Here is a 25,645-nt window from a genome sequence, read left to right on the forward strand (position 1 = left end):
TTTTTTGCTGTCAGTTGAAACCATAAGTATTTCCTATGTTGTTCTGTCTATGTGGTATATTGATTTTCAAATACTAAAGCAACCTGCATTCCTGGAATAAATCCCACTTGGTCATTGGTTATATACTGCTGTAATCAATTTGCTAAAAATTAGTTAAAGATTTTTGCATCTATGTCCATGAGGGTCTGTAACTTTATTTTCTTGTAATGTTCTTGTTAGTTTTGACATCAAGGTTATATTTGTCTCATAACAAGTTTAGAAGTATAATGTCTTAGTTTGGTTTTAGTATTAGGATAATTATAGCCTCTTTAAATGAGTGAAGTGTCCCCTTCTCTCTTTTCTGAAAGTTTTTTTTTTTTTTTGTAGGATTAGCATCCTTTTGTTTAAGTTTGATCAGATTCACCAGTAAAACCATCTGGACCTTGAGATTACTTCTGATTTATAATTACAAATCTAATTTCTTTAGTTGATATAGTGCTATTTAGGTTTTCTATATTTTCCTATAATTCGATAATTTCTGTCTTTCAAAGAATTTGTCCAATTCATCAATTACCAAATTCATTGGCATAAAATTTTTCATAACAATCTCTTATTAGCTTTTGAGTGTATGAAGAATCTGTAGTGAGGCACTCTTTTATTCCTGATGTTGGTAACTTGTCTTTTCAGTTTTTCTTTTAGTCTAGTGGAGATTTATTAACTTTATTGTTTGTTTTTAATAGTTTTTGCAACAACTTTTGCCATTTGGCATTATCTTGTGAAGGTGACCATTCACATACTCTATGGTTCAACAATTCTAATCCTAGAGAAACTCTTAAACAAATGTACCAGAAGTAATTTACAAGGTACTCACAGTAGCATTGTTCAAAAAGACAGAAAAAAGTATGAACAACTAATTTCCATGTACAAGAAAAAAAATAAATGTAGTGCCTATACATGTACAATCATAAAAATGAAAAATGAGACACATAGTGTACTCATTTTCTATTGTTGCATTACAAATTACTGCAATTTAGTAACTAAAAACAACACAAATTTATTATTTCAGAGTTTCTGTGGGTCAGAAGTCCAGGCAAGGGTCAGTTTGGTACCCTGCTCAGGGTCTCATCAGGCTAAAATCAAAGTGTAAGCTATGGTATGATCTTATCTGAGACTCGTGGTCTTCTTCCAAGATCACATGGTTGTCAGCAGAATCTGATCTCTTGTGGCTATTGGACTGGGGTCCCCACTTCCTTGCTAGCTGACAGCCAGGGACAGTTCTCAGCTCCTATGGGCTGCATTCGGTTCCTTGCCACATGGCCCCCTCACAGCATGGCAGCTTCTAATCTGACTTTAGGAAGTGCCCACTTCTATGGGCTCACCTCCTTAGGTCAGGGCTACTCAGGATTATCTCCCTTTTGATTAACTCGATCAGTAGCTTATCATGGAAATTAAATCCCACCATATTCACAAGTCCTACCCATATTTAAGAGGAGGGGACTATACAGGACGTGTACATCAGGGGGCCAGAATGTTAGGGGGCATCTTAATATTCTTTCTACCACAGCCATATAATAGGAAAATAACTTTAACCTGATGGAAAACAACTTTGAGCCTGAATTATACCAGCCATTATATGCTATAGGCATTTATAATCTCAAAAGAACTTTTAACCCAGTCTAACTCTTTCTGACACTGGGTATTAGATGATGCCAGGTATTTCTCTAAAATGATTCAACAATCTGGCCTACTTAAAATATAAATTAAGTGCCAGAGATAACAGAATTAATGATTAGATTTTCAGTAACTTATAAATAAAATGTGTTGTAAATAAACAGATAGCTAAATTAAGAAACTATACTATGTCAATGAGAAGTCTGCTGTAAGTTTTTGTACTATTAAAAAAAATGACAGTTTGAGATTACACAACTCCAAAGCTGTCCCAGTGTAATATGATATTTCACAAGTGCTGTTTTGACCCAGTCTTGATGTCATGGCTAAAACTCTCAATTCCCCTTCATGGGCAACTTATCAAATCCCCACCCCAGCTACTTCCCTTATCAGGCTCTAACACTCCTGGGTTACAATACACACATACCCAACTGCCAGAGGCCCCCAGACACCTACATTCAGGAACAGCTCCTTCTTTCTTAGGCCCATTGAATTATTCAAAACACCCAATCCCCAGGAAGCCTGGGGAACCTACTTAACTCTATCCTTTTTGCCATACATAAGCACCTCCTACAGTTCCAGCCTACTGTTACCCTGTCCTCAGTATAACCAGCTATATGGCCCTACACAACAGACTTCTCTCTTAGGAGCTATAAGTAACAAAGAGTTCTGCCTTTTATCTATTTGTCTGAGTTGCGTCTCACCATCAAAAATCTCTTTAAATCTTATAAAACATCTAGTCTTACCCTGATTGCAACACCAGCTGTCACTAACTGACAGCTGCTTGTACTCAGTCCACTATTTGCACTGACTACAAATTGTTTCTGCCAAGTAATGCCCATTGCCAACATCTTGCCTTTGAATAGTGCTTTATAAATTTTACACCATATGCCTATATTTTTACTTAAGTTATTCCTCAGAAGAGCTTTTAAGGAAAAGAAGAACAACATTATACTAATTTGGTAGATGAGGTTAAGGCTCTGATCTATCACCCAGAGGCACAGCCAGAATTAAAAAACAATCTTTTGGTTCTTAGTTTAGTGCTATTTCTAGCATATCTTTGTGCCCACTATTTAATTTAGCACTGTCTTTTTAATTAAAATTTTCCTACTTAAAGAGTACACATGAAACTGTTACCTTCTTGTAAGGCCACTCCTTTCCTCCCCTTCAACATCAAGGACAGCAGGATTTAACTGTAAGCCGCAGAACTCCTTAAGCCTTGAAACCACTACCACTCATTGCCAAGCCTGATTTAAGGGACTCTCAGAGCCCTGGCACTTCCAGAAAGATAGTCCCTCTAGCCTTAACTCTATCCACAATAGAACTGAAAAAGAGTCCACAGAGCTCAACACATTTCTGTGAGACCCTCATTCTACCACACACACACCTCATCTACTCAACCCCAACCAACACTTACACCTCACCTGACCACTGACAAACTAGGAGACCCATCCCAAGAAGGGGGCTATAATTAGAACTGATTATCCACCTCCCCATGAGAGAATTAATCCCATCATGTCCTGTATCTCCTCTTACAACATTCACCATAAGAATCCTTAGCCTCCAGATCATCCCTCAAAATAGAGATTCTTACCCTATTACTGTCCTCTACATTGTGTAATTTGAATCAGACTCTAACTGCCAAAACAACCTCTAAATCCTTCCATTGTAACCTTTGGAATTCAGGGTCTGTCGTCAACAAAACCCCCTTTCTATAGACTGAATGTTTGTGTCTCCCTAAAGTTCATATGTTGAAATCTAATTTCCAGTGTGATGATATTTGGAGGTGGGGCCCTCAGGAGGTGATTAGGTCATGAGGACAGAGAGCTCACGAATGGGATTAGTGCCCACATAAAAGAGGCCTCAGAGAGCTCCCTCACCCTTTCCACCGTGTGAAAAGACAGTGAGAAGACATCTGAAAGCAGGTTCTCACCAGACACTGTCAGCACCCTGATCTTAGACTTCTCAGCCTCCAGGACTGTGAGAAATAAATGTTCATTGTTTATAAGCCACCTAGTCTATGGTATTTTGTTACAGCAGCCTGAACAGACTCAGACACCTTTTATCCTTCAACCTCTTTGATGGATGTTTCTTTCTCCTCCTTTATCTAGTCAAAACCTGGTTGTTCCTTAACAAAGCATGCTTCCCAAGCAGTCATTTCAAGAGGTGGTTATTTTTGCTTCTACAACTTACATACCAATACTTTTCAAATGATAAGCTATAATCCATTAGTGAACTGTAAAATCAATTTAGTGGGTGGTAAATAGAAAACTTTTTAAATATGGTAATAGAACAGAAATCAACAGCATATACTGCATGTAGTTAAGGTGAGTATTACTTCATGAAAGTTTTGTTTTAACTATATAAATGATGGCTTTACACTACCTAGGGCTAGAAGTAAAGTGTTCTCTTTGCTCTTCATTGCTGCCTCAAGTACCATTTCCCTCCTTCCTCCATAAATAATGTCCTGTGCCTCTGAAGCCCTTGCCATTAAAGCATTCTACACAGAACCCTTCCTTCTTATTATCACCTAACACATCCTGGTCATTCTCCTTCTTTCATTAAAGACTCCATCCCCTAGCTTGCTAGACCACCCTCCATAACCCCATCATCATTCCTGGTGACTTCAATATCCACGTGGACAATTCTCTCTTATGCCCTGGGTTAGATTGCACAAGTGCGATTATGAAAATACTGAAATATTTTCATAGTCACTGGTGCCTCCAGGACCAGCACTACAGGCTACACCCATTTTGATGGATCCATCTCCAGCTAGTACTGGTAAATACTAATCCTGCTGACACCCTACCCTCTAAGCTCCTTGACTTTCTCTTACCTGAAATGACCTTGTCCACCATCTTGGCCACTCTTCTCACCATCATACCCCATACCTAGTTATTACCAACAACTGCAACCCCTCCCTATCTCCAATTCAAGCACCCCACTCTGTGACCTACACCTTCAGCTCATTCCATTCCAACCAATTTGTCTACCTCATCAAAACTCTGGAATAAAATTGATCTTTCATCCTATCTTTGCATTGTCCATCACCCTACCAAACTCCTCTTTTTACTCATTATGCAGCTTCAATTCTTAGGTCTTATAATTTATTGAATTCTTACTATGTATTATATTGTTTACCTACATCATCCCATCCTTCACGACAACCCCACCAAGTAGGTATAATGGCTTTCATTTTATTGATTAGGAAACAGGTTTATATACATAAATCTGCCCAAGATTATATAAAGGGGAGTTTCTATAATTTAAATGTCTATTTCCTTAACCATAAACTAGTAATAAAGATAATTTATCTCTGTGAGTCATGAAGATCACATATACAAGAAGCACTTTGTAAATTGTAAAGTGCTGTCCAAATGTTAGTTACAATTATTAATTACTGACAAGGGGGCCCTTACCCTTTCCATAGGAGTCCTAATTTGAAACTTCCCTCAACCTTTCTCTTTCCTTTCTTCTTTTCCTATGTAGGACAAAGAGGAAGTAAACAACACTAACCTGTTCATAGAAAATTCATCTCTGACATCAAGCTTTAGAACTGAATGAAAGGAAAGCAGTGTCATAAATGGTGGTTAGTTTCTAGTTAGCAATGGAAGGTATGGTTTCATTATGGTCGAATAGGCTTTTATAAGCCAAGCTGTTAATTCATTACAGTCAACTGATAAAGGAACTTATAACACAATCCTAACTGGTGAACACCTGCATTGCACTTTCTTGTTCAAACCACAGCAGAACGGGAGTTCAGAAATGAAGTCAAGGCTGATAGACAAGAGACTGAGTCTCTTAAGGTCTTCCAAAGTCCTATAAAGAACTTGAAACCTTAAATGTCTGGGAATTCTCCCTGAGCCTCAGAAAGAACACTGCTGTATCCTAAAGAACTCTGTATTCCATACACTAGAATCTGGCTATGGGCTCAACTCATCCCATTCTGTTGTTCTGAACTCTATCAATAGGGCAGCCCCAGACCACCAAGTCTCCTTAGAATGACATAATTAGACCCATTAGGTATATCACTTCCTTATAACACTAAGTATAAAGACTCCCTATTACTTGACATAGCAAATAAAAAACCCATTATTCTAATCTTTCTATCAATTTCCCCATTTCATTTCTCCTCTACTCTAGATAGACACCCCCACATCTGTGTTCTTCATCCCACAGCATGTGACAGCCTATCCATTTCTGCCTTCTGACTCTATCCAGGCTGTTCTTTCTACATTTTGCCACCAAAACTGATCTTGAAACTTTTCCACCAGGAAGTTTTAGATGGAATTTTCTACCTGCTGCTCACTGCATTTTTAATTACTCTATCTTGTAACATTATGTAGGAGTTTGGATTTGTCCATATATTACTGTGAAAGGTAAGGTACTACTCTGGTGCCAGGTTTTAAGTCTAAGGCCAGAGCTCAAGTCCTAATTTTGCCTTTTGGTTCACTTAATACCCTTGAACCATGCTGAGATAATATCTACACTTCACAGTTTGTTGACTGATAGGTAAAGAGGTGGCACATCAAAGCATAATACAGAGGTATTTTACGTTTTTTCCCTGTGATGTTTAAGGCAAGGTTCTGACATAAAGCGCATGTTTACTTAAATATTAATGCCCCACTATCATGCCATTAGGCCAAAGACTATTTTGCCTCCCTTCACCCTCCCCCTACCTTTTTTTTTAAGGATATGATCTTACACTGGTTTGTTTCCCAAAGAAGAAGAGAGGAGAGTCTGGGCTGCCTCTCCCATCTATCTGGCTGCCAGCTTTCCCCAAATATCCCTTTTAAGTAAAGTCAGGTTTAGGTGCTTGGTTAAGTTCAGTTTAACACTGTGTAGCAGAGGCAATGTAAGTGTTCATTAAACCCCATTTCCTTTTCTACCAGGTACAAGCATTTTACTTTCCAGTCACCCCTGCAGTTAGGTGGGACAATGTGACTACACACCTGAATTCAGACTAAGGGAATGGGGTGAAAATGATGTACTCCACTTCTAGGGCTGGCCCCCGTGGTATCTCTAATAAGTCCACCACGGCTCTCCTCCCTTATCTGAGGCACATAGATTGGATGATTCCAAGGCAACCAGTGATGGTGGAGTCACATGATAAAAGCCATGTCCTTTCATGAGTGCAAGGGACAGCCCACCATTGGCCCCAGTTAACCCACTATACACTGACTTGTATGAAACATAAGCCTTTATTGTGTTAAAACGCTGAGATACTGGTTTCATCAGCCTACCCTGGTTAACACACCTTGTATTTATCAACAGTGGTAACATAAATGAAAAGAACCCCTAGACTTAGTTCCAGGACCTGAGATAGAAAACCTGGCTGTACCACTCCCCCCACATATCCTATGATTGGTTCTAGAATATGCTCTATACCCTTTCCCAATTACACGTCTAGCACATTCTCTTCTTTCTCATTATGAAGCCCTTTCCACTCTCCTCTGCCTCAAGACTCCTGTGAGGCATTCTCTGATTTCCTCCCATACATATGTATTTCTTTGTTCCTAGTGCAGAGTATATTCCTCCATTTTAGCATCTTTTACATTTGATAGCAAATATTTGTTGACTTGAGTTTCCAAAGACTGAGTCCTTGAATCCACAGTTAATTCCTTTGGGATCTCTGACTGCCAGCATTTAGTTACAGCGCCTGGCAAAAAAAATAAATTTTTATTAAAGGAATGATTGCCACCTATGACCTTAAGTGAGTCACTTATTTTTTAAGTCTATAAAATTTTATAGAATTGTTGTGATAATGAAATAATGTGATTTGTAGATTATAAACAGATTCTAATGGTATCATGGTTTATTCTGTTTTGTAGTCCCTTCTCATCTTTTTCAGTCAAACTTATCTTAATGCTTCGTTCCAGGTAGCTCTGTCAATAGAAAAATAACGCAGGCAACATATATAATTTAATAATTTCAGTAGCCATATTTAAAAAGTGAAAAGAAGTAGGTGGAATTAGTTTTAATAATGTATTTAACCCTATACATGCCAAATACTGCTTATTAGCTCTTCGACATTTTGTTAATTCATCTACATCTGGTGTGTGTGTTACAACACAACTCTGTTTGGACTAGCCACCCCGCGAGCACTCAGCAGCCACATGGGGCTAGTGGCTCCCGCAGACCGGACAATGCGGCTACAAGGCCTACTTCAGAGAGCACAGTCTCGGTGAAGTCAACCTGACTATCCCTCAAGCGGAACGAGTGACTCCTCCTCAGGGCTCTCTCAAGCCCCCTATCCTTGCTGTCTTGAAACCTAGAAGTCAGTCAAGCTCTTCGAGGAATTCCGGACTGTTGCCTGAGAATTCGCTTTCACAGCGATTGTCTGGCATATAACGCGCGGTTATTAAATGTCGGGGTAATTAATGATCCCGTGTGCAGAGAACCCCGTGGGAGGCCGAGGGGCCGGGACCGAAAATGGTCAGTCAGGGAGCGGGCGCGGGCGGGCGGCCACCGTAGGCGGGATCCGGACGCCTGGGCCCGCGGCGTCCTCGGGCGGGCGGGCGCCGAGATCCGGGGCTCGGCGGGCCCGGGCGCGGGGGGCGTGGGGGCCGCGGCCTGCCCACCCCCTCACCCCCACACCCCCTCCCCCACGCCGCCGCCGCCGCTGCCGCTGCCGCCGAGCCCCGGAAGCGGGCGGGGATTTCCTGTGTCCGCCCCGCCCGCGCCCGCCCGGCCGCCGTCTCCGCCCGTCGCTGGCTCCGCGGCCGCCGGCTCCGACGAAGCGGAGGGCGGAGGGGAGGGGCAGGCGGCGCCCTGGAGGGAGGCTCGGGCCGCAGGCCAAGCCGACCAGGGTGAGTGGGGCCGGGCCGCAGGGAGTCGCGGCTGGAGGGAGGGACGCCAGGCTTCCCGGGGCGGCGGGTGGGGGCCCAGTCACCCATGGGGCGGGGAGGAGGATCGACGCGGCCTCCGGGTCGCTGCCTTCACCGGGGGGTCGGCCCCACTGACATTCTGCGCCCGCCCCTCGCCCTGGCTTCCCCGTCTCCGGCGTCGCTGTCAGGCCCCGCGGGTTCCCGCCGCTGTCACTCGCGCACAGGTTACCCCGTGGCTCCTTTCTCTTGACTTGCTCTTGCCCCGGTTAAGGGGAAACCTGTTTTTCTGACCTCACTTCCCCTGCCCCAGCTCTGCCTCTCTCGGATTCTCTGAAATCTGACCCTCTCCAGGGGCACTGTGACAAGAAGGAGGGGAGAAGCAACCCTACTTAGGAGCAGGCGCCCGTCCCGCCCCTGCCCCACCCGGGGCAGAGGGCAGGGTTCTCTGACAGAGAGCGACTCGTCCCTGTGCCCTTGGGCTGCTCCTTTCCTTACACCCTCTTTTCCCTGTCCGACAGCGCGCGCTGCAAAAACTTCCTTCAGCAGGTGCCCTGACTCGGATATGTGAGGAAAAGTGGGAAATGGAAGCCCTAGAACCCATGCTCCAGTAGGCCTGGGAACATCCTGGAGCCAGGAGAAACCTGGTTAGGGCTGACACCCTTGGCTGCCCAGGTGCTGGCTCTGAGAGAGTGAACATCGGAGGAAATGCAGTGTGAGGATAAGTACCCACTCCCTTGTTGCTGAGATTTTCAGCACTTCCAGAGGTTTTCTGTCCGTGATCTGGAGAGGCTCACCGCTAGCCCAGTAGGCTCTGCAGAAAGAGGCTTCCCATCAAGGCACTGTGCTGGGGAGATGGAGAAATGAGTTTGAGACAGGTGTCCGGGTATTTGTAGGTAAACGCTGAGGGAGGATGTTCAAAGGGAGCTTGAGAAACAAAGAAGACCTCCAGTGAGGAGAGGGAATTGGTGCCTTATATGTTAAAAATAAGGCAAATACAGGGGCTGGAATTCAGAAGAGAGAGTTAAAATGGAAGTTTCCCTTTATTGCTTTATTGGGAATTTTCCTTTCTCATGAGAAGTCTCTGAAAAGGAAACCTCCTAAGCTGGGAATCAGTCCAGGATGTTCCCATGAGGCCCTGAGACTTCTTTGGACTTCTGAGATGAAAGGGTAATTTGTTGCCTTCCTGTGCATTGGTTTTAGGGTTGCCACCTACCTCTTTTGTCAAAGACAGGCAAGAAAATAAACAACTTGACATCTGTCATTACCTGTCCTGGGCTTCTGGGTTCCTGCAAATGTTACTGAATAGATATGAGTGAGCCAGGATAGTTAACCAAGGTTCTGACCTGTTTTTGGAAGCCTTTCACTGGCTCTGACTGCTTGAGTACTGAATAATAATCACACACACACAAAAAAAGTTGCCAAGCAAAAAGGACTCTGCAGTCTCATAGACTGTTTCTCTGCCAGAAGTCAGGGAAGCCCTTGTCACAACACCTGAGACCTGTTCTGACTCCTAAGATGTCCAGAGAAAAGAAAAGCCCACAACCTGGTCCTGTGCACTACAGAATTATTGTTAAGAATTTTTGCCTGGGTGGCTCAGTTAGTTAAGTGTCTGCCTTGGACTGAAGTCATGATCCCAGGGTCCTGGGATCGAGCCCCTGCTCAGCTTCTCCCTCTGCCCCTCCCCCTACTTGTGCGCACTCTCTCTTTCTCTCTCTCTCTCCCTCTCTCTCTAAAATAAATAAATAAAATCTGTAAAAAAGAAAGAAAGAAAGAAAGAATATCTTTAACCTAAATCTCTTCTCTTGCAATCAACAGAATAGATCTATACAGAGATATAAACCATTTCTCTTTCTTAGTAGCATCATTCATCAGCTTTTTTTCCCTAGACAGGAGAAAACTATGTCTGTTGTTTTTAACTTTTCCCAATGGCCATATTTCCCATCCCTTTCTCCACTTTTGTTTCTTCTGATGAAACATATTCTGGCTTCTTCATACCCTTCTTTAAAACTGAATATATTTTTCTAATGAGATCTGACTGGTTCTTTCTTATGTCTCAGGTTCTTTCCTGTGTCTCAACTCACAGGGTTGTTAATTCACCCACTGAGGTCATGTTAGCATCAACTATTTCCCCTTTATCCACTCTGGTTCAAACCCTTTGTGTTCTTTTTTTCAATTAGAATCAATTCCTCACTGATCAATTTCTCCTGTCTGTTATGGTTGTTTTGGATTTTTATACCTGCTTTCTAAGTTATTGGTCTTTCCACCACATTTACTACCAGTTCTCATTTTCTGCCTCAGAGTGACAGGTTATGTCTCTTTGTTGAGGCTTAAGTGAGGTGTCATTTGGTTCAGTCTTATAAAGGAGAGGTGTGCTCCTTATACACACACATACACACACACACACATATTTGGCTGGGTCTTCTACCTATAGTAATCATTTCATTCTGAACTAATTGATGAGAATGGGATTTGTGGCAGAAAATCTTATATGTGATTATATCCATTTTTGTTGAGTGTAAGTCAGTGCACATCCCATCCTACATGTGTCCAGATTGCTTACTTCATTGTATTTGTTGAAATTAAATGAATAGCTTTTGAATTTCCAGGATTGTTTTTGTTTGTTTGCTTGTTTGTTTTAATGAAGTTCTTCCAGCCGTCAGGGATATTCTGTTTCTGCAATGAGGTCCCCAAAATAACTGTTAGTGACTTTGCTGTTTAGCACCTGCTCACTTCTGAGTTCCTCCAAGAAGCTTGGCCCAGGCTCAGTTGATTGGAACACACCAAGTTTTTAAAGTTCATCTGCCATCAGGCTTCTCTTACCCAGTTTCATCTTTTTATCCCTGAGGCTGTTCTCCATAACTCCCTTACGAATATCACCCCTTTCCATTTTGAATGGGCACAGCTGATAATGAATTTGTTCCAGGTCACAATTTGGGTTTGCAGCAAAAATGCTTTCAGAACAGACCGCAGTCCTGGGGACAGGATGGGAGTCAATGAATGTCCAGCTGGATGGAGCAGAGCCTCAGGTGGAAAGGGGAAGCCAAGAAGAGGGGCCATGGAGAACAGCACCAGGGCCACTAGAACACCTATGCTGTGACCTTGAAGAGGAGCCACAGTCCCTTCAGGAGAAGGGTGAGAGCCTAGAGGGTGTATGTGTGTTTGAGTATGGTAACCTGTACCAGGACTAGTCCATTCTTCCTGGCTTCCTGGGCCCTGGTCACAGGAATATAAGGAGTCCCTGGATTCTGTAAACCATAAAACTGGGCTTCTCCCATTTCTTGCATGATCACTCCTTCCACATGCTGCAAGTGCATGGTTAGTGGTATTGAATGTGGGAGACAAAGGAAGTGACAACAACTCCGATTACTGTTGAGAACACACCCAGTAAGATGCACTTTACTAGGTGAAAATTATATTCAAATAATATAAATTCAGACCACAGCTAGCCTAGTAGAGATGGCTGACATATAAGCTCTTGTAAAAACCACCTAATAGCCTTGCAGAACATTTTGAGTGAATGTCTCTTCCACTATGTGTATGCATTTTAGTTTTACCAAGGGGCATAGATATAGGAAAATGTGACCCTTAAGCTCCTCTAACATGGGGCCCAGGCTTTCACTGGGAAAGGGTGGATGGTCCATTTCTAGTGGTTCCTCTTTCTCCTCTCCAGCTCAGTCAGCTCCCTGGGTTCCTGCCATTCCCCAGGAGGGGAGCACCGGAGATTGGGAGATGGCAGCTGCACTTCTTGCGGCAGGATCACAGGTGGGCTATCTGCTTCCCTTGGCCTCTCCCAGGGTCTCATCACTGCTGCCTTTCTGTAGCCTCAGCATCAGCCTATCGATTTGTTATCTCACATGATCACTAATGGTATCTTCATCTTATAACTGAACAGATTACCTTTCCACGGGGCTTATAATACCCTTGAAAAAATGAGTGGAGGCATGACAAGAAGAGGGGAATTCCGAGAGGTTAAGTTGTTTCTAATGGATGGCCATGCCATCCCTAGAGAGATTTTTTTTAAGAACAATTTGTTAATGTCCTTTAAGAAAAAAATCTGGAAAGATTAGGAAAAGAGGACCTGAAGGAAGCTTGAAAGAACATAAAGTAGGCAGGACTGGGTGGATAATGGAGAATTTATAGAAAAGAAGAGAAGATAGAGAGGTGTAAAGAGGGGCAGAGCCAGACAGAGAAATAGGTTTAGATTCAGAAGGCACTGGGAGACCCTGGGAAAGATAATAATAGTAGTAGTAGCTACACTCCCAGAGTGCTTACCATGCTTGCAATTCTCTGAATGCTTTATGTATATTAACCCATTTAACCCTGAGAGAAACCCAATGAGGCCCATTTTACAGATGAGAAAATAGAGTAGGAAGAGATTAAGGCCCTTGTGTAAGGACAAACTGCTAATAAGTGGCAGAGCTAGGAGTCATTTGGCTCAAGAATCTGGGCTCCTAACCACTATACTATGCTGTCTCAAAAGATAAGGATATGGCATGGTGGGCGCGGGGCAAGAAAGAATGTTTTATCTAAATGATTTTGTGCTGATAGAAAAGGAAAGGTCAAGTGGTGGAAGGAGAGGCTAGTACCCAATTTCTGCAATGAAAAGAATAAGGCAAGTGAGAAAGACTGGGCAGACAAACTCTGAGTCAAACAGAGGGAGCGGTGAGTTCATGGTGCCTCCAACTTCCCATGGTCCCAGTGGGAAACTGCTCCAGAGACATTATCCTCACTCACTCACTGACCATACTTTTGCCCATCTGCTCATTTATCTTTCACCAAAACTATATGCTTTACCCAGGGACCTCTGGGAAGTTCTTTCTCTAGATGCTGTCATGGCCTCTCGTCTACTACTTCAGCCTTTTACACTGGGATCACATTTTCCTTAAGGAACAACTACTGACAGATGATGCTACATTTTGTTTCAGGGCCTGGTAACCATCAAGGATGTGTCATTGTGCTTCTCTCAGGAGGAGTGGCGGAGCCTGGACCCTTCTCAGACAGACTTTTATGGAGAATATGTCATGCAGGAAAACTGTGGGATAGTGGTCTCTCTAAGTAAGCATGATCTTCCCTAGCTACTTTTAAAAGATTATTATTCTGGGAGGATGGAGCCATCTGCTCCAGAGCTATTGGATAGTGTCTATCTAGGGTTCTTTCCTTGGCTGGAAATCTGTCTAAGCTTTCACCAGAGAAAGAGCATTAGGGCTAATCCAGAGAGAATGGAAATGAGGTGTCATTTCTTAAAAACAACAGCAAAATAATGCTGAATTGTGAAGAGAACTTCAGGCTCTTCTTGGTTGGGAATTGGGAGGTTCTTACAAAGCAGAGAGAAGGACATTTAAGTGATAGAACTGAGTCCTTGGAAAGTCAGCAAGCCATCTAGGTAAGATGGGAGTGGGGGTAGGACAGCTGTGGTAGGGCTAATTAAGTGAAGTTAAGGACAGTTGGGCTGGAAGTATTTGAAATTTGAGTGGAAGGAAACAGACATGCTAGGTAAGACAATATGATTTTCTAAGAGAAAGAAGAGGGACTTAACAGAAATGGGGACGGGAGAGAGGCCTGTATCTGGCCTTCTTTTATCTTCAGTTCCAAGGAGTAATCTAGGAAACAGCTTTTTTTCAGAAATGGAATTACAGTTGAACTCACTGACATCTCTGTTTTCCTTTCCCATGGGCAGGATTTCCAATTCCCAAACTGGACATGCTTTCTCAACTAGAAGGAGGGGAAGAACAATGGGTTCCTGACCCTCAGGACTTGGAGGAGAGGGACATCCTGAGGGTCACATACACAGGTAAGCACCTAGTATAGACTTTCAGCCACTGCTTTCAACCCTCTCGGAATGTCATTGTTATATGTCCATCTAATCCCTTCGCTGCTCAGTGAGTTACAGAGTCAAAAAGTTTACAGATCTTTTTCTTCAAAGGCAAGACAGTGTAGCAGAAAGGTTTAGAAGGCAGGCTCTAGAACCAAACTTTGTGGATTTGAATCCAGGCCTACACCTGGGAACCTTGGAAAAGTAACCCCTGTTTGGGTTGCTCATCAGTAAATTATTGTGAGATTTCAATATATTAACAGAGTAGAACAGTACCAGACACATAATAAGCACTCAATAAATGTTAGTTGTTGTTGTTGTTACTGTTGATGTTATTGTTCAACCTCCCATCCATTGTGGAGATGCTTTCCGGAGTGTCTCTAGTATTGCTGACAGGTGGTCACTTAGCCAGTAAGGATTGCAGCACATTTCTTTTCTTTTCTTTTTCTTTCTTTTTTTTTTTTTTTAAGATTTTATTTATTTATTTGACAGAGAGACAGTGAGAGAAGGGAACACAAGCAGGGGGAGTGGGAGAGGGAGAAGCAGGCTTCCCGCGGAGCAGGGAGCCTGATGCGGGGCTCGATCCCAGCACCCTGAGATCATGACCCGAGCCGAAGGCAGTCGCTTAACTGACTGAGCCACGCAGGCACTCCAGCACATTTCTTAACTCTCTCCATCTATGCTTAGGCAGGAAGATGGAAGTAATTGTAATAAATAAATAAATAACAACAATAGCACAAATCATTTACTAAGTGCTCACTATGTGCAGGTATTATAGTACCTATCTTATAACATCTATTTTATAATTATTCCCATTTTACAGAAGAGGAAATGAAGGCTTACAAAAGTTAAGTGGGAAAGCTGAGATTCAAAATTGGGTAATCTGCCTCCTAAGCTTAGGTTTTTAACTTCTACACCTCTTGCACTGTCTTATACAACATTGGAGTCTGTTCTCCCAGGCTTTATGGGGTGAAGTTTAGGCCCTAACAGGAATCAGACAACTTCACGTGTGACTTGGGTCCCGGAGTACTCTCTTGTGACTCCCCTCTTGGGGTTGGTATTTTCCCTTCTCCACAGGAGATGGAAGTGAGCACGAGGGTGATACCCCTGAACTAGAAGCAGAACCTCCCCGAATGTTATCTAGTGTGTCTGAAGATACTGTTCTCTGGAACCCAGAACAGGATGAGAGCTGGGATTCCATGCCCAGGGGCTCCAGAGGAATGCTCCTGGGCCCACCTTTTCTTCAGGAAGATAGCTTCTCAAACCTTCTATGTAGCACAGAGATGGATTCCCTGTTAAGACCACACACATGCCCCCAATGTGGGAAACAGTTTGTGTGGGGCTCCCACCTTGCCAGGCACCAGCAAACACACACTGGGGAGCGGCCCTATAGCTGCCTCAAGTGTGAAAAGAGCTTCGGGCGAAGACACCACCTGATCCGGCACCAGAAAACCCACCTACATGACAAGCCCAGCAGGTGCTCAGAGTGTGGCAAGAATTTCCGATGCAACTCCCATCTGGCCAGCCACCAGAGAGTGCATGCGGAAGGCAAATCCTGCAAGGGCCAAGAGGTTGGAGAGAGCCCAGGGGCTAGGAAACGGCAGCGTGCCCCACCAGTGCCAAAATGCCATGTGTGCACTGAGTGTGGGAAGAGTTTTGGCCGACGGCACCACCTGGTGAGACACTGGCTGACCCATACTGGGGAGAAGCCCTTCCAGTGCCCTCGCTGTGAAAAGAGCTTTGGCCGTAAACATCACCTGGACAGACACCTGCTGACCCACCAGGGACAAAGTCCCCGGAGCAGCTGGGACAGAGGGACAGCTGTCTTTTGAAATCTGTTTCTGCTGCAGCTGTGGTCACATCTATCAGCAGCTGGTGCTACCAGGAGTCTCTGCCAGAACTGCCCCTCTCCTGCACCCCAGTGGCCAGAATCATGAGCCCTGGCTCCATCCCTCGAAAGATGAGGTTCTAACATTGGCCAGACATTTCTCACCAGTTCTGTGAGATACCACATAAAATGGAGTTCTTTGGGCAAAACTTTTAGGAAACAATGCTTACTGCATGGGCTGATATTCAGCCCTAGCCCATTCTCAAGGGTACCACTTGAGAATCAGCAGTTTATGGCTGAGGTCCATTCTAAGTGGTTGGAGTCTATGCCATGCCAGTTAAATATTTGAGTAACACCTTTGTATATTGTAACTATTATATCCTCTCTGTATATAGAGAGAAAGACCATATTAGCATGTTGAAGGCTCTGAGAACTTATTCATACAGAGAATTGTTAAGCCTCTTTTAATGCAGTGTTTCCTAAATGGATTTGACCTTTGTCCTTTCTATTTCACATCCCACAGAACTGGTGACTCCATGAAACACACTGGTGAACACTGGGTTAGAGAGTAATGAGCAAACGGGAAAGAGATAGTGATCAGGCACCAGAGTCCTTTTTTTATTCAAATGAAAGCTGAGGGGCAGACCTCATTCCTGTGTGGGTCCATCACCCTTTCCCTGATCATCCAAATATACATCCACACCTCTTACCCCCACTTGTTGAAAAACAGAAACAAGAACCTTTTCACCCTTATTCCAACTCCCTTCATCTTCGTCATACACATGTTCAGATGAGCGATCACGCTACAATGCTAAGAGATGGACTTATACCCCACCAAGGGACCCAGGCCCACACAGAAGAAAAAAATCTTTATCCCCGTGAACAGACCCCTCTCCTCTTGACTGTGTCTTTTTGTGTCTATGTGTATCTGTGTGCAGGGTCTTTGAAGAGAGCATGCAAAGTGCAAACTGTACAAGCTAGATTTTCTAGGGGCTGTTTTCTGGGGATGAGGGTAGTAGGGATTGTATGGGATTTTTTGTTTTGTTTCAAGATAGGAAGTAAGCTGAGCGATTAAGGGAGCCCTGGTGGAAAGGGTTAAGTGACGGGTTAAGCTGTGAGAGTTGAGGTGTAAAGCCTTCCTCGGTATTACTGAGATCAAGACAACTGTGGATAATATATGTCTAGGTCTAAATCTCTGGGCCACAGATTCTTTTTGCCTGGGAGAAGAGAGAAAGACACATCCTCAGTGAGGTGAGCTGTTTCTTGTCGATTTCAAGTAAGGTACATATAGAAGCTTTGTGCTGAGTGCGTTTCTTTGTCTTGTTTTAGTGCTGGGAAATTAGGACAGGAATCGCAGTGCTTGCAGGTTGTTGTCATCTCTCTTATTTGACCTTGATTGCCTTATCAAGGAGACAGTTTTTCTTGAGGATCTCATTCTCCCAGAAACAGAATTTTAGGGGAAATGGCTATGGTTTAGCTTTTCAGCTGATGGGGGGTGGGGGGGTGTGCATTGGGTTTACTTCCCAATTCTGGGAAGGTAGCCACACTAAGACTCTTTTAACTCCAGGACTTGCATAAGTATTCTAGCATCTGTTGGTTGATGAGTTGGTCATTGTTTTGCTTTATTGATAATGTGTTAATACCAATCTTATAATTTAAAAATTATCTTGTATGTAAGAGCAGTTTGGGGTTAGGGAGAGAGGAGCAAAGCAGATGAAAGTGGGATAATTTCTCTTTAATGCTTAGATTCTGGTTTTTCCTTAACACACTTATTTCTCGACCACAATTGGTGGAATTAACCAGAGAGGCAAGAGGAAGTAAGCTGCAACAATCTAGTTTAGTGATTGTCGCATTTGCTTAGGAAAAACTGGGTGAATCACAGCTCCTTAGAATTCTGGACCCAAATGGAGCTGAAAATAGGGTCATTTTGTTGACTGGGCTTCTTAGAGTGGATATGACTTGAGCAACCCAGCCCCTACCTCCGTTCTGCCACTCAGAGCGGCCTTCCTTCTTTGCCTGGAATGCACTTCTCTTGCTTACGTTCCTACAAATAGAGCAAAATGGCCAGCCTTTTGTAAGGTCCTCAGAGACAGGAGCATTTTAGGATTAGAGATACCCCAGGGTATAAGAGAGTATTGGATTCCAGTGGTAAAACTGGACTGTGCCATTTCTTTTACCCTCTCACTATGCCTCATTCATTAATGCAGATCAGCTCTATGTAAGCAATGGTTCAGAACCTGTTTTAGGTCACAGACCCTTATGAGACTCTGATAAAAACCAGAAACACCCTTTTGAGAAAAACAGACATTAGCAGTTCACTTTGTTTTATATACACATTTAGCAGGTTCAGAGCCTATCCATGGAATAACTAAACTGGGGTCATTGGGAGTTACACTGACCCAATATGATCATTTATATATTTGTGTCAAAAGTTACAAGGCAAGGATCACTAAATATTTTAAGGACTAAGATATCAGAGGCAGTAGGGTATAAAGACAGAGTCTAGTCTTTAATGACTAGAAGAGTATTGCTGATATTCTACTCTATGTTTTTTTTTTTTAAAGATGACAAGCTGACAAATGGAGCTCCTCACAAACCTTATTTTAAAGACTTATGGGAAGTGACTCTCTGTACTATCAGATCACACATCTTAATAACCAAATGTTAACCTCCAGCAGTTGATCTGTTTTAGTAATTGTAAGGATAGCAAGTAAAGCCCCCAAAGTGTGGGTGCAGTCATAGCACCCAAATGAAAGGCATGATGGAGTCTAAAAGCTTTCTGCAGAAAGGACATCCCTTTAGGTCATTTCTGGTATACCACTGTCTTCTCTACCTCGGTCCAATACCACTTCCCTTGGACGAAAAAATAAAATAAGCAGCAGCCATCAGATGGGTGAATAGATTTGAATGATTTTTCCCACAGGGAATCTCCCATCTTTCTCCTAACTGGCTTTGCCACATGTCCACCCTACCCCCTTTAAATAAAAAAAAAACCTGTCTCTGTGTTCTCTCTGGGCAAATGTAAAATGGGGACGTCCATCTTCAGGAACCTGTCACCTTTTCCTTCTGTGGTGCCTCTACCCTGTTCAGGTCCCAAATACCTCCCCTTTGTCCCCCCATCAAAGTATGTCTGCAAAGAATCCCTTCAAAGTGTTAGCTTTTCCCAGAGTTATTTACATTTTTTTTATTATGTTATGTTTAGTCACCAGACTTATTTACATTTTAAGCCTTAACACTGATGTAGAAGTGGAAGGCAAAAGTTTTCCCTTGTCAAAGTGATATTATGCCTTCAGGGAGCTAAAGGTGTGATAATTGTGACAAAATCCTTTCCTTTCCTGTACTCCTGCACTCAAACTACTGTTTCCTTATTTCCATCAAGGGCAAGGTGAGTCCTGACTCAGAACCAGAGATGCCAGGAGACATGTTCTTTACATCTCTGTTCAGATGAGTGCACTGGATGGGGATGAGGGGTGCTGGACAGTAACAGAAAGGTGAAGTCTATTCCCTTAGACCCCTTAGAAATCCTGAGCTGGCAAAATTTCCTTCTATTCCCTGGAGTGCTATATTAGGTCTTGGGTCTCAAAATGTGGTCTCTGAACCAGCAACATCGACATCACCTGGAAACTTGTTTTAGAAATGCAAATTCTCAGGCTCCACCCCAGACAAACTGAATCAGAAACTCTTTTGAGAGCAGAGCCCAGCAATCAGTCTTCACTTGCCTTCCAGAACATCTGATGTATGCTAAAGTTTGAGAATTACTGGCCAGGAGATTCAAATTCCACTTCAATCAGTGGTACCTCACCCTCTTCAAATAGGGAGAAAGGGGAATCTTGTCAAATTTATTTTCTGCAACCCCTCAAGGCTAGTTTGTCCTCAGTTCTGGTTTCATTGAGTCCCCACCCTTAAATCAGTGACAGGACTGGGTTAGTCAACAATTTTAGAAACTGGTTGGGGCCACTACCGAACTGTTGTGACTGATTGGGGCTAGAGCTTCTACAGTGGACACTGAGGATTCATGGGTCCAGAAATCTGAAAGGACAAAAAGGAGCAGGTACCTCAAAGAAGGGAAATTCAATGTAAAACTGAAAAACCACATCCAAGGAAATGGTCTTCCTTTGCTAGTTACCTGGTCCTTCTGGCCTAATAAGTTGGCCCGGAGGCATTCAAGGTGAACATTTAGCTCAGGATAGAGAGTAAGGCCGGCTCTCACGAACCCTTAAGGAACCAAGTTTTCCAACCTCACAATTGCATTGGAGATCAATGAGGTACCGTGCAAGGGATTCCTAACCATGATTTGCCTACCCTATGGGCAAGGGCAACAGAAGCATTGGAGAGCCCCCAGGACACAAGAAAGAACCAAGCTCATTTAGTAATATGTGACACAAGCGAGATTTGAACCCAGACTCTGTTTACCAAGTGGAGTTGTAATCAATTAAGCCATGGCACCTATGTCAAAAATACATTTCCTGCTTTGAAGATTCTGTCCAATTCAGACTGCAGGAAGGGACCTGTCTTGCAGGCCCTGGTCCCATTACCTCCTCTAGCTCCTCTCCTAACCAAACTCATGAGGACAGACTGAACTGACCGTTGCAAACCCACCACCCCTGTGGGGCTCTCCCAAGATCAAAAGGTTGGAGTTTGGGGGGAGGTGATCAGCCCCTCTCCCCAAGATGGAGAAACTTGGCTATAGTTTTCTTCAACTTCAGGCCCCAGGGAGGAGTCCCTGCCTCCATTTTCCCAATAAATGGAGCTCCTTCCTCACTCTTCACTCCCACTTCTCTTTTTCTGTTAGTTTGGTTTGGTTTGGTTTTTTTGTTTCGCCTGAGGCATGCCTCACCTCCCCAAGGGTATTTGTTCTAGTCCCTATCCTCTTTCCATCATAGTTAGTCCTCTTCAAGCTTCTAGCCAATTCCGTTCCATTAAGAGCCCTCTGTCCCTCTGCCTGTTGTCCAGTTTGTCAGCTTTAAGCCTACGAAGCAGGGTCAATTGCTCATACTTCCCACTTTCTTCCCTCAGATCCTTGGCTTGGCTCTAGCAACTCAGCTGCCATCTCACCACTCTGCATCTCTTCCTGTCTCTCTGACCCTTCCTCACCCACCCTAACCTGGCCAACAGGTTGTCTATACTGCCAAGTCCAGGCCCTGCACTCCATTCCCTGCAGGCTCTTTCTCCCTTGATGTAGCTTCCAAAGTGGATTTCTACTTTTTGCTACTTTGATTTGCTTAGTCCCTTCCTGTCTCTTGTGGTTTCTGAGAATCAGTTTCAATTCTAAAGCCATTTTTGGCCAGCTCACTCTGTGCCAGGCACTGCTATCCCAGACCTGGGAGAACAAGTGTTAACACAGGCCCTGTACTCAGCATGTTCCTCAGCCGAGCCCTTCCCTGGCACCACTTTCCTGCCATGCCTCACAATACTGCCACCACGGCACCCTCATACAGGAAGCTTCGGAGGTGTATGCCCACGTGCTATCCAGCCCAACTGCTCTGTGCCTGCCAGATTTCTAGCTGTTGTCTGACTTGGTTCCCTCTGATGGACTGTGAATTTCCCATGGGTTACCCACTGGGGAACTTGGTCTGTATCCTTAGGGTCTCTAATATGTTCCTGTGGTCCCTGTCAGTTGAATAAAGGTCGTATTGGCTGTATCACTGATTTCCTATCTCAGTCCTCTCCTCTCCTCTTTCCTCCATTCTCAGCTCTTCTCTGGTGATCAAAAGGCTGCCACAGAGTGGGGGACCCCAGATAGCTCTGGGGGGAGCTACACAGCCATGTGTGAGCCCCTTCACTGCCCCTCCCAAAAACATAAACCTTAAGATGCCACAAGTTAGGCCTCCCCATTTCCCTCTTGGTGTCCTGGCTTCCAGATGTCCCTCCCCAGTTAGCTGGTCTTCACCCAACCTGGAGATGAGGGAAGCAGAGTACTGAGCAGGACTAGGCCTAGGGTAAGGCAGGTAAGGGCCTAGGGAGCAAATATGAGGAGGCCTTCCATCTCGGGGTCATTCAAGTGCTGACCCTGCTCTTGGGAGCCCCTTAAAGTGGTAAGCCGAGTCTAGAGACTGAGGTGATGGTGGTGACTTGACCCCCTAGGCAAATTTACAATAATTGGCGATGTGAGGGGAACCCGAGGAGGCATGCACAGATGGGGTTAGGCAGGAGCTGGGTCCACCAGACATACTCACATTTGTGGTTAAAGAGGATGGGCATATAGCAGAAGTTATCAAGAGAATAAGGTAACAGAAAAAAATAGTGTGGGAGAAAACACGGGAAGCTGGCATGGAAATTGCCAGCCTCTGACCCACTGACACAGCCTCCCACCTGTGGACCTTCCTGGGGTGTGGGAAAGAGGGGAAGGAACCCCTCCTCGGGCCTTGAGTGCAACCCAAAGGCTTTGCTCTTCCTCCATGGGAGGTGCCTTAATGGAGCTTCAGGCCTACTGTTTAGGGGATGATCCACCTCTACAGCTCCCTGAGCACCAGCCAGGCTGTTCTGACACCTACCACCATGCTTCATATTTCCCTGTTTTCTTGTGTTCACTCTTACTTCCTCCAGTCACCTGGAGTAATACTCTTGACAAGTCTGGTCTTTCTCCTAACCAAAAAGGGGGAAGAGTAACACAGCTGTGATTGTTCATTGAGGCCCCTGTTCTCGCCGTTTATTTTTATTTTTTTCTTTAAATTCAATTAATTAACAGATAGTGTATTATTAATTTCAAAGGTAGAGTTTAGTTATTCATCAGTTGCATATAACACCCAGTGCAATGAGCATGGGATGTAATGAACATCACGTACCCTCCCCAGTTACTCCCTCCCCTCACCCCCATCCCCTCCAGTAACCCTCAGTTTGTTTCCTATGATTAAGAGTCTCTTACGGTTTGTCTCCCTGATTTCGTCTTGTTTTATGTTTTCCTCTCTTCCCCTATGATCCTGTTTGTTTCTTAAATTCCACATGAGTGAGATCATAGGATAAATGTCTTTCTCTGACTTATTTCCCTTCACATCATACCCTCTAGTTCCATCCACATTGTTGCAAATGGCAAGATTTCATTTTTTGATGGCTGAGTAGTATTCCATTGTATATATATATATGACATCTTCTTTACCCATTCATCTGTCAATGGAAATCTGGGCTCTTTCTATAGTTTGGCTATTGTGGACATTGCTGCTATAAACATTGGGGTGCAGGTGCCCCTTCAGATCATTTGTATCTTTGGGGTAAATACCCAGTAGTGCAATTGCTGGGTCGTAGGGTAGCTCTATTTTCCACTTCTTGAGTAACCTCCATACTGTTTTCCAGAGTGGCTGCACCAGCTTGCATTCCCACCACCCCGTTCTCTCTGCCATCTCCAGTGGTGTTTACTGAAATCCTGCCTTCCTCTCCTTGCTCCCTTCTCTCAGTGCCTTTCTCAGCCCCATCCAATGCTTCATGCTGACACCCCCTCAGTCTTCAGTTCCTCTCTTCTAAATCCTTTGGCTTTTTCTCTTTTTAAAGTTCTCTTTCTGACATGGTGCCCCTATATTTATTTCCCAGAATGTCTTCCTCTCCTTGCTAGGCATTTAGGTTGTGGCTGAAGTGATCTCCAGCCCAACCTCATAGACTTGTCATCACAGAGCTCCCCAGAGGAGGGGGGACAGCTACTGTTTGGAGACCACTGACAAATGGAGATGTTTCCATGCTCTGAAAATACACCCTGCAATGTGTTTGAGAACACCCTCCCCCACAAGAAACCTCAAACTTTTAAAACAATGTAGAAATGAGTTCTAACTCCTGCCCTTTACCTACATAGAAAGGATGTCTCAGAGAGTTACTGAGTGGATGGTGAGGTCCCCTTTGGCATGGGTAGCTGTAGACAAGAGAGCACTGGAGTCCATAGTTAAAAGCCAATTTCTAAAGTGCACATTTTCCAAACATTAGCTTTTTCACTTAAGATCTAAGAGACTGAGGTGAAAATGAAATGAAATAATGCACGCAAAAGTACAAACCACCTTATAAATGAAAAAGCTATAACTGACAATTGTGTGAAATTTTTTTACCTTATTTTTGAACAAGTTACAATGTACATGTTCTTTGAAAATACAAAAAAAGAGAGAGTAAGAGAGTCTCATTTCTATGTATCCTCTACAATTCCCATCATCTTCCCCTCCCAGTGGAGAACCAGTAAGTTTTTGTGTGTGTATCTTTCCAGAATTTTATACAATTACAAAGAGGTATATTTTCCTTCATTTTACACAAAAGGTAGTATGGTATACTTAATGTCCTGAATTGTTTTTTCACTTACTATATCTTTGGGTGCTTGTCATAATAATACATCGAGAATCTCCTTTTTACAGCTGCATGCAGCTTCACTGTATTGGAAGCTTCAGTTTAACTAGTCCCCTAGTAACATTTAGATTATTTCCTTTTCTGTTTTGTTACTGCAGTGCTGCACTGAATACCTTGGACATAAGTCTTTTCACAAATCCATTTACATCTAAAAGAGAAAGTGGTTCTGCTGGATCAAAGGACATTTGCATTTGTAATTATGAAAGACAGATTCCTTCCATTTACACACTCACTAGCATTGTGTGAGTGCCTGATCTCCCACAGCCTCACCAATGGAGTAGGTTCTCAAAACCTTTGAATTGATTAAAAAAATATTATCTTATTGTTTTAATATGCATCTCCCTTGTGAGTAAAATTGTACCTTTTCATGTTTTTAAAGGCCATTTGTATTTCTGTTAACTGTTTCATCAACAGTCATTGAATATATGATGCTAGAGGGCATCTAAACTTTGTTACCACTGTAAAGTCCAACAATTTTCTGATCATCATCATCACACGAGGCAGTTGAGATAAAAGGAAAGCAAAGAATTGAGGTCAGGGATGTTCCATTTGCTCTGACTAAAGTTAAAAACCCAAATATGCCACTAGAATGTGAGCAGTGAAAAGTGGGGATTATGCTTTATCCATCTTCATTCAGCAAAGTGCCCAGAATACTTGCAGGCATTTAGTCATTAGTGAATACTTGGGATGAGATTAACTATTCTTGGGAATTCCTTTCACAGAAGTACCCAGCTAGCATTATGACCTAGATAATGTGGATAGCTTGCCAATGAGTTAAAATCATTTCTTGTATTTCATTGGAGTATAGCCACCATAAAATTTACCAATGAAAAATAATCTGAAATGACCAGTCAGATTCTGACACTTAATAGATCTGCCAAATTTACTGACTGAATGATTGGGAGTGTGCTTAAATAAAGAAATCATCACAATACATATAGAACTGTGATGATTCTTAGTAAATCTAGAAAAATTTTTGCCAGTGTCCTTCCCATCCCATCTTAGGAGAAAAGGCTTCTAGTTCTGGGCCATCTGATTGTTTAGGTAAAAACCTCCCAGGACCATAAAGAGGTGGTACATCTGGCTATCATAAAGACATCTGATTAACTTTGTTCTAATTGTGCTCAATGGACAATGTTTCCCACTACCTTTTACCAGATGGCTCCCTATTCTCTTACTCTGTTTGCTTCATTCTGCTACTCACAGACAATTCAA

General features: G+C 43.4%; 1 protein-coding gene and 1 long non-coding RNA gene across 4 annotated transcripts in view; one reads left to right on the forward strand and one right to left on the reverse strand.

The window, feature by feature from the left end:
* Positions 1–6,829: 6,829 nt before the first annotated feature.
* The window catches only part of LOC141370766 (uncharacterized), a 46,578-nt gene continuing 27,762 nt past the window's right edge, over positions 6,830–25,645 (reverse strand). Inside the window, exons 2-3 of the long non-coding RNA XR_012375086.1 lie at positions 9,205–9,313; positions 6,830–7,306 (exon numbers count right to left, since the gene is read on the reverse strand). This is a non-coding gene — a long non-coding RNA (uncharacterized lncRNA). The remainder of the gene's footprint in view (positions 7,307–9,204; positions 9,314–25,645) is intronic.
* Positions 8,063–24,829, forward strand: ZNF641 (zinc finger protein 641). Of its 3 annotated transcripts, none has more exons than XM_073882069.1 (6): positions 8,063–8,082; positions 11,398–11,606; positions 12,145–12,236; positions 13,400–13,529; positions 14,152–14,265; positions 15,364–24,829. In XM_073882069.1, exons 2-6 carry the CDS (start codon positions 11,423–11,425, stop codon positions 16,116–16,118), a joined length of 1,275 nt encoding a protein of 424 aa, XP_073738170.1. In that variant the 5' UTR covers positions 8,063–8,082; positions 11,398–11,422; the 3' UTR covers positions 16,119–24,829. The 3 variants fall into 3 exon arrangements, with proteins under 3 accessions (XP_073738170.1, XP_025738574.1, XP_073738169.1); XM_025882789.2 differs by lacking the exon at positions 8,063–8,082 and adding an exon at positions 8,329–8,456; XM_073882068.1 differs by lacking the exon at positions 8,063–8,082 and adding an exon at positions 9,047–9,186.

Source organism: Callorhinus ursinus, unplaced genomic scaffold (genome assembly GCF_003265705.2).
Source record: "Callorhinus ursinus isolate GAN/ISIS: 27379988/994484 unplaced genomic scaffold, GSC_fseal_2.0 scaffold44, whole genome shotgun sequence".
Lineage (NCBI taxonomy): Eukaryota > Metazoa > Chordata > Mammalia > Carnivora > Otariidae > Callorhinus > Callorhinus ursinus.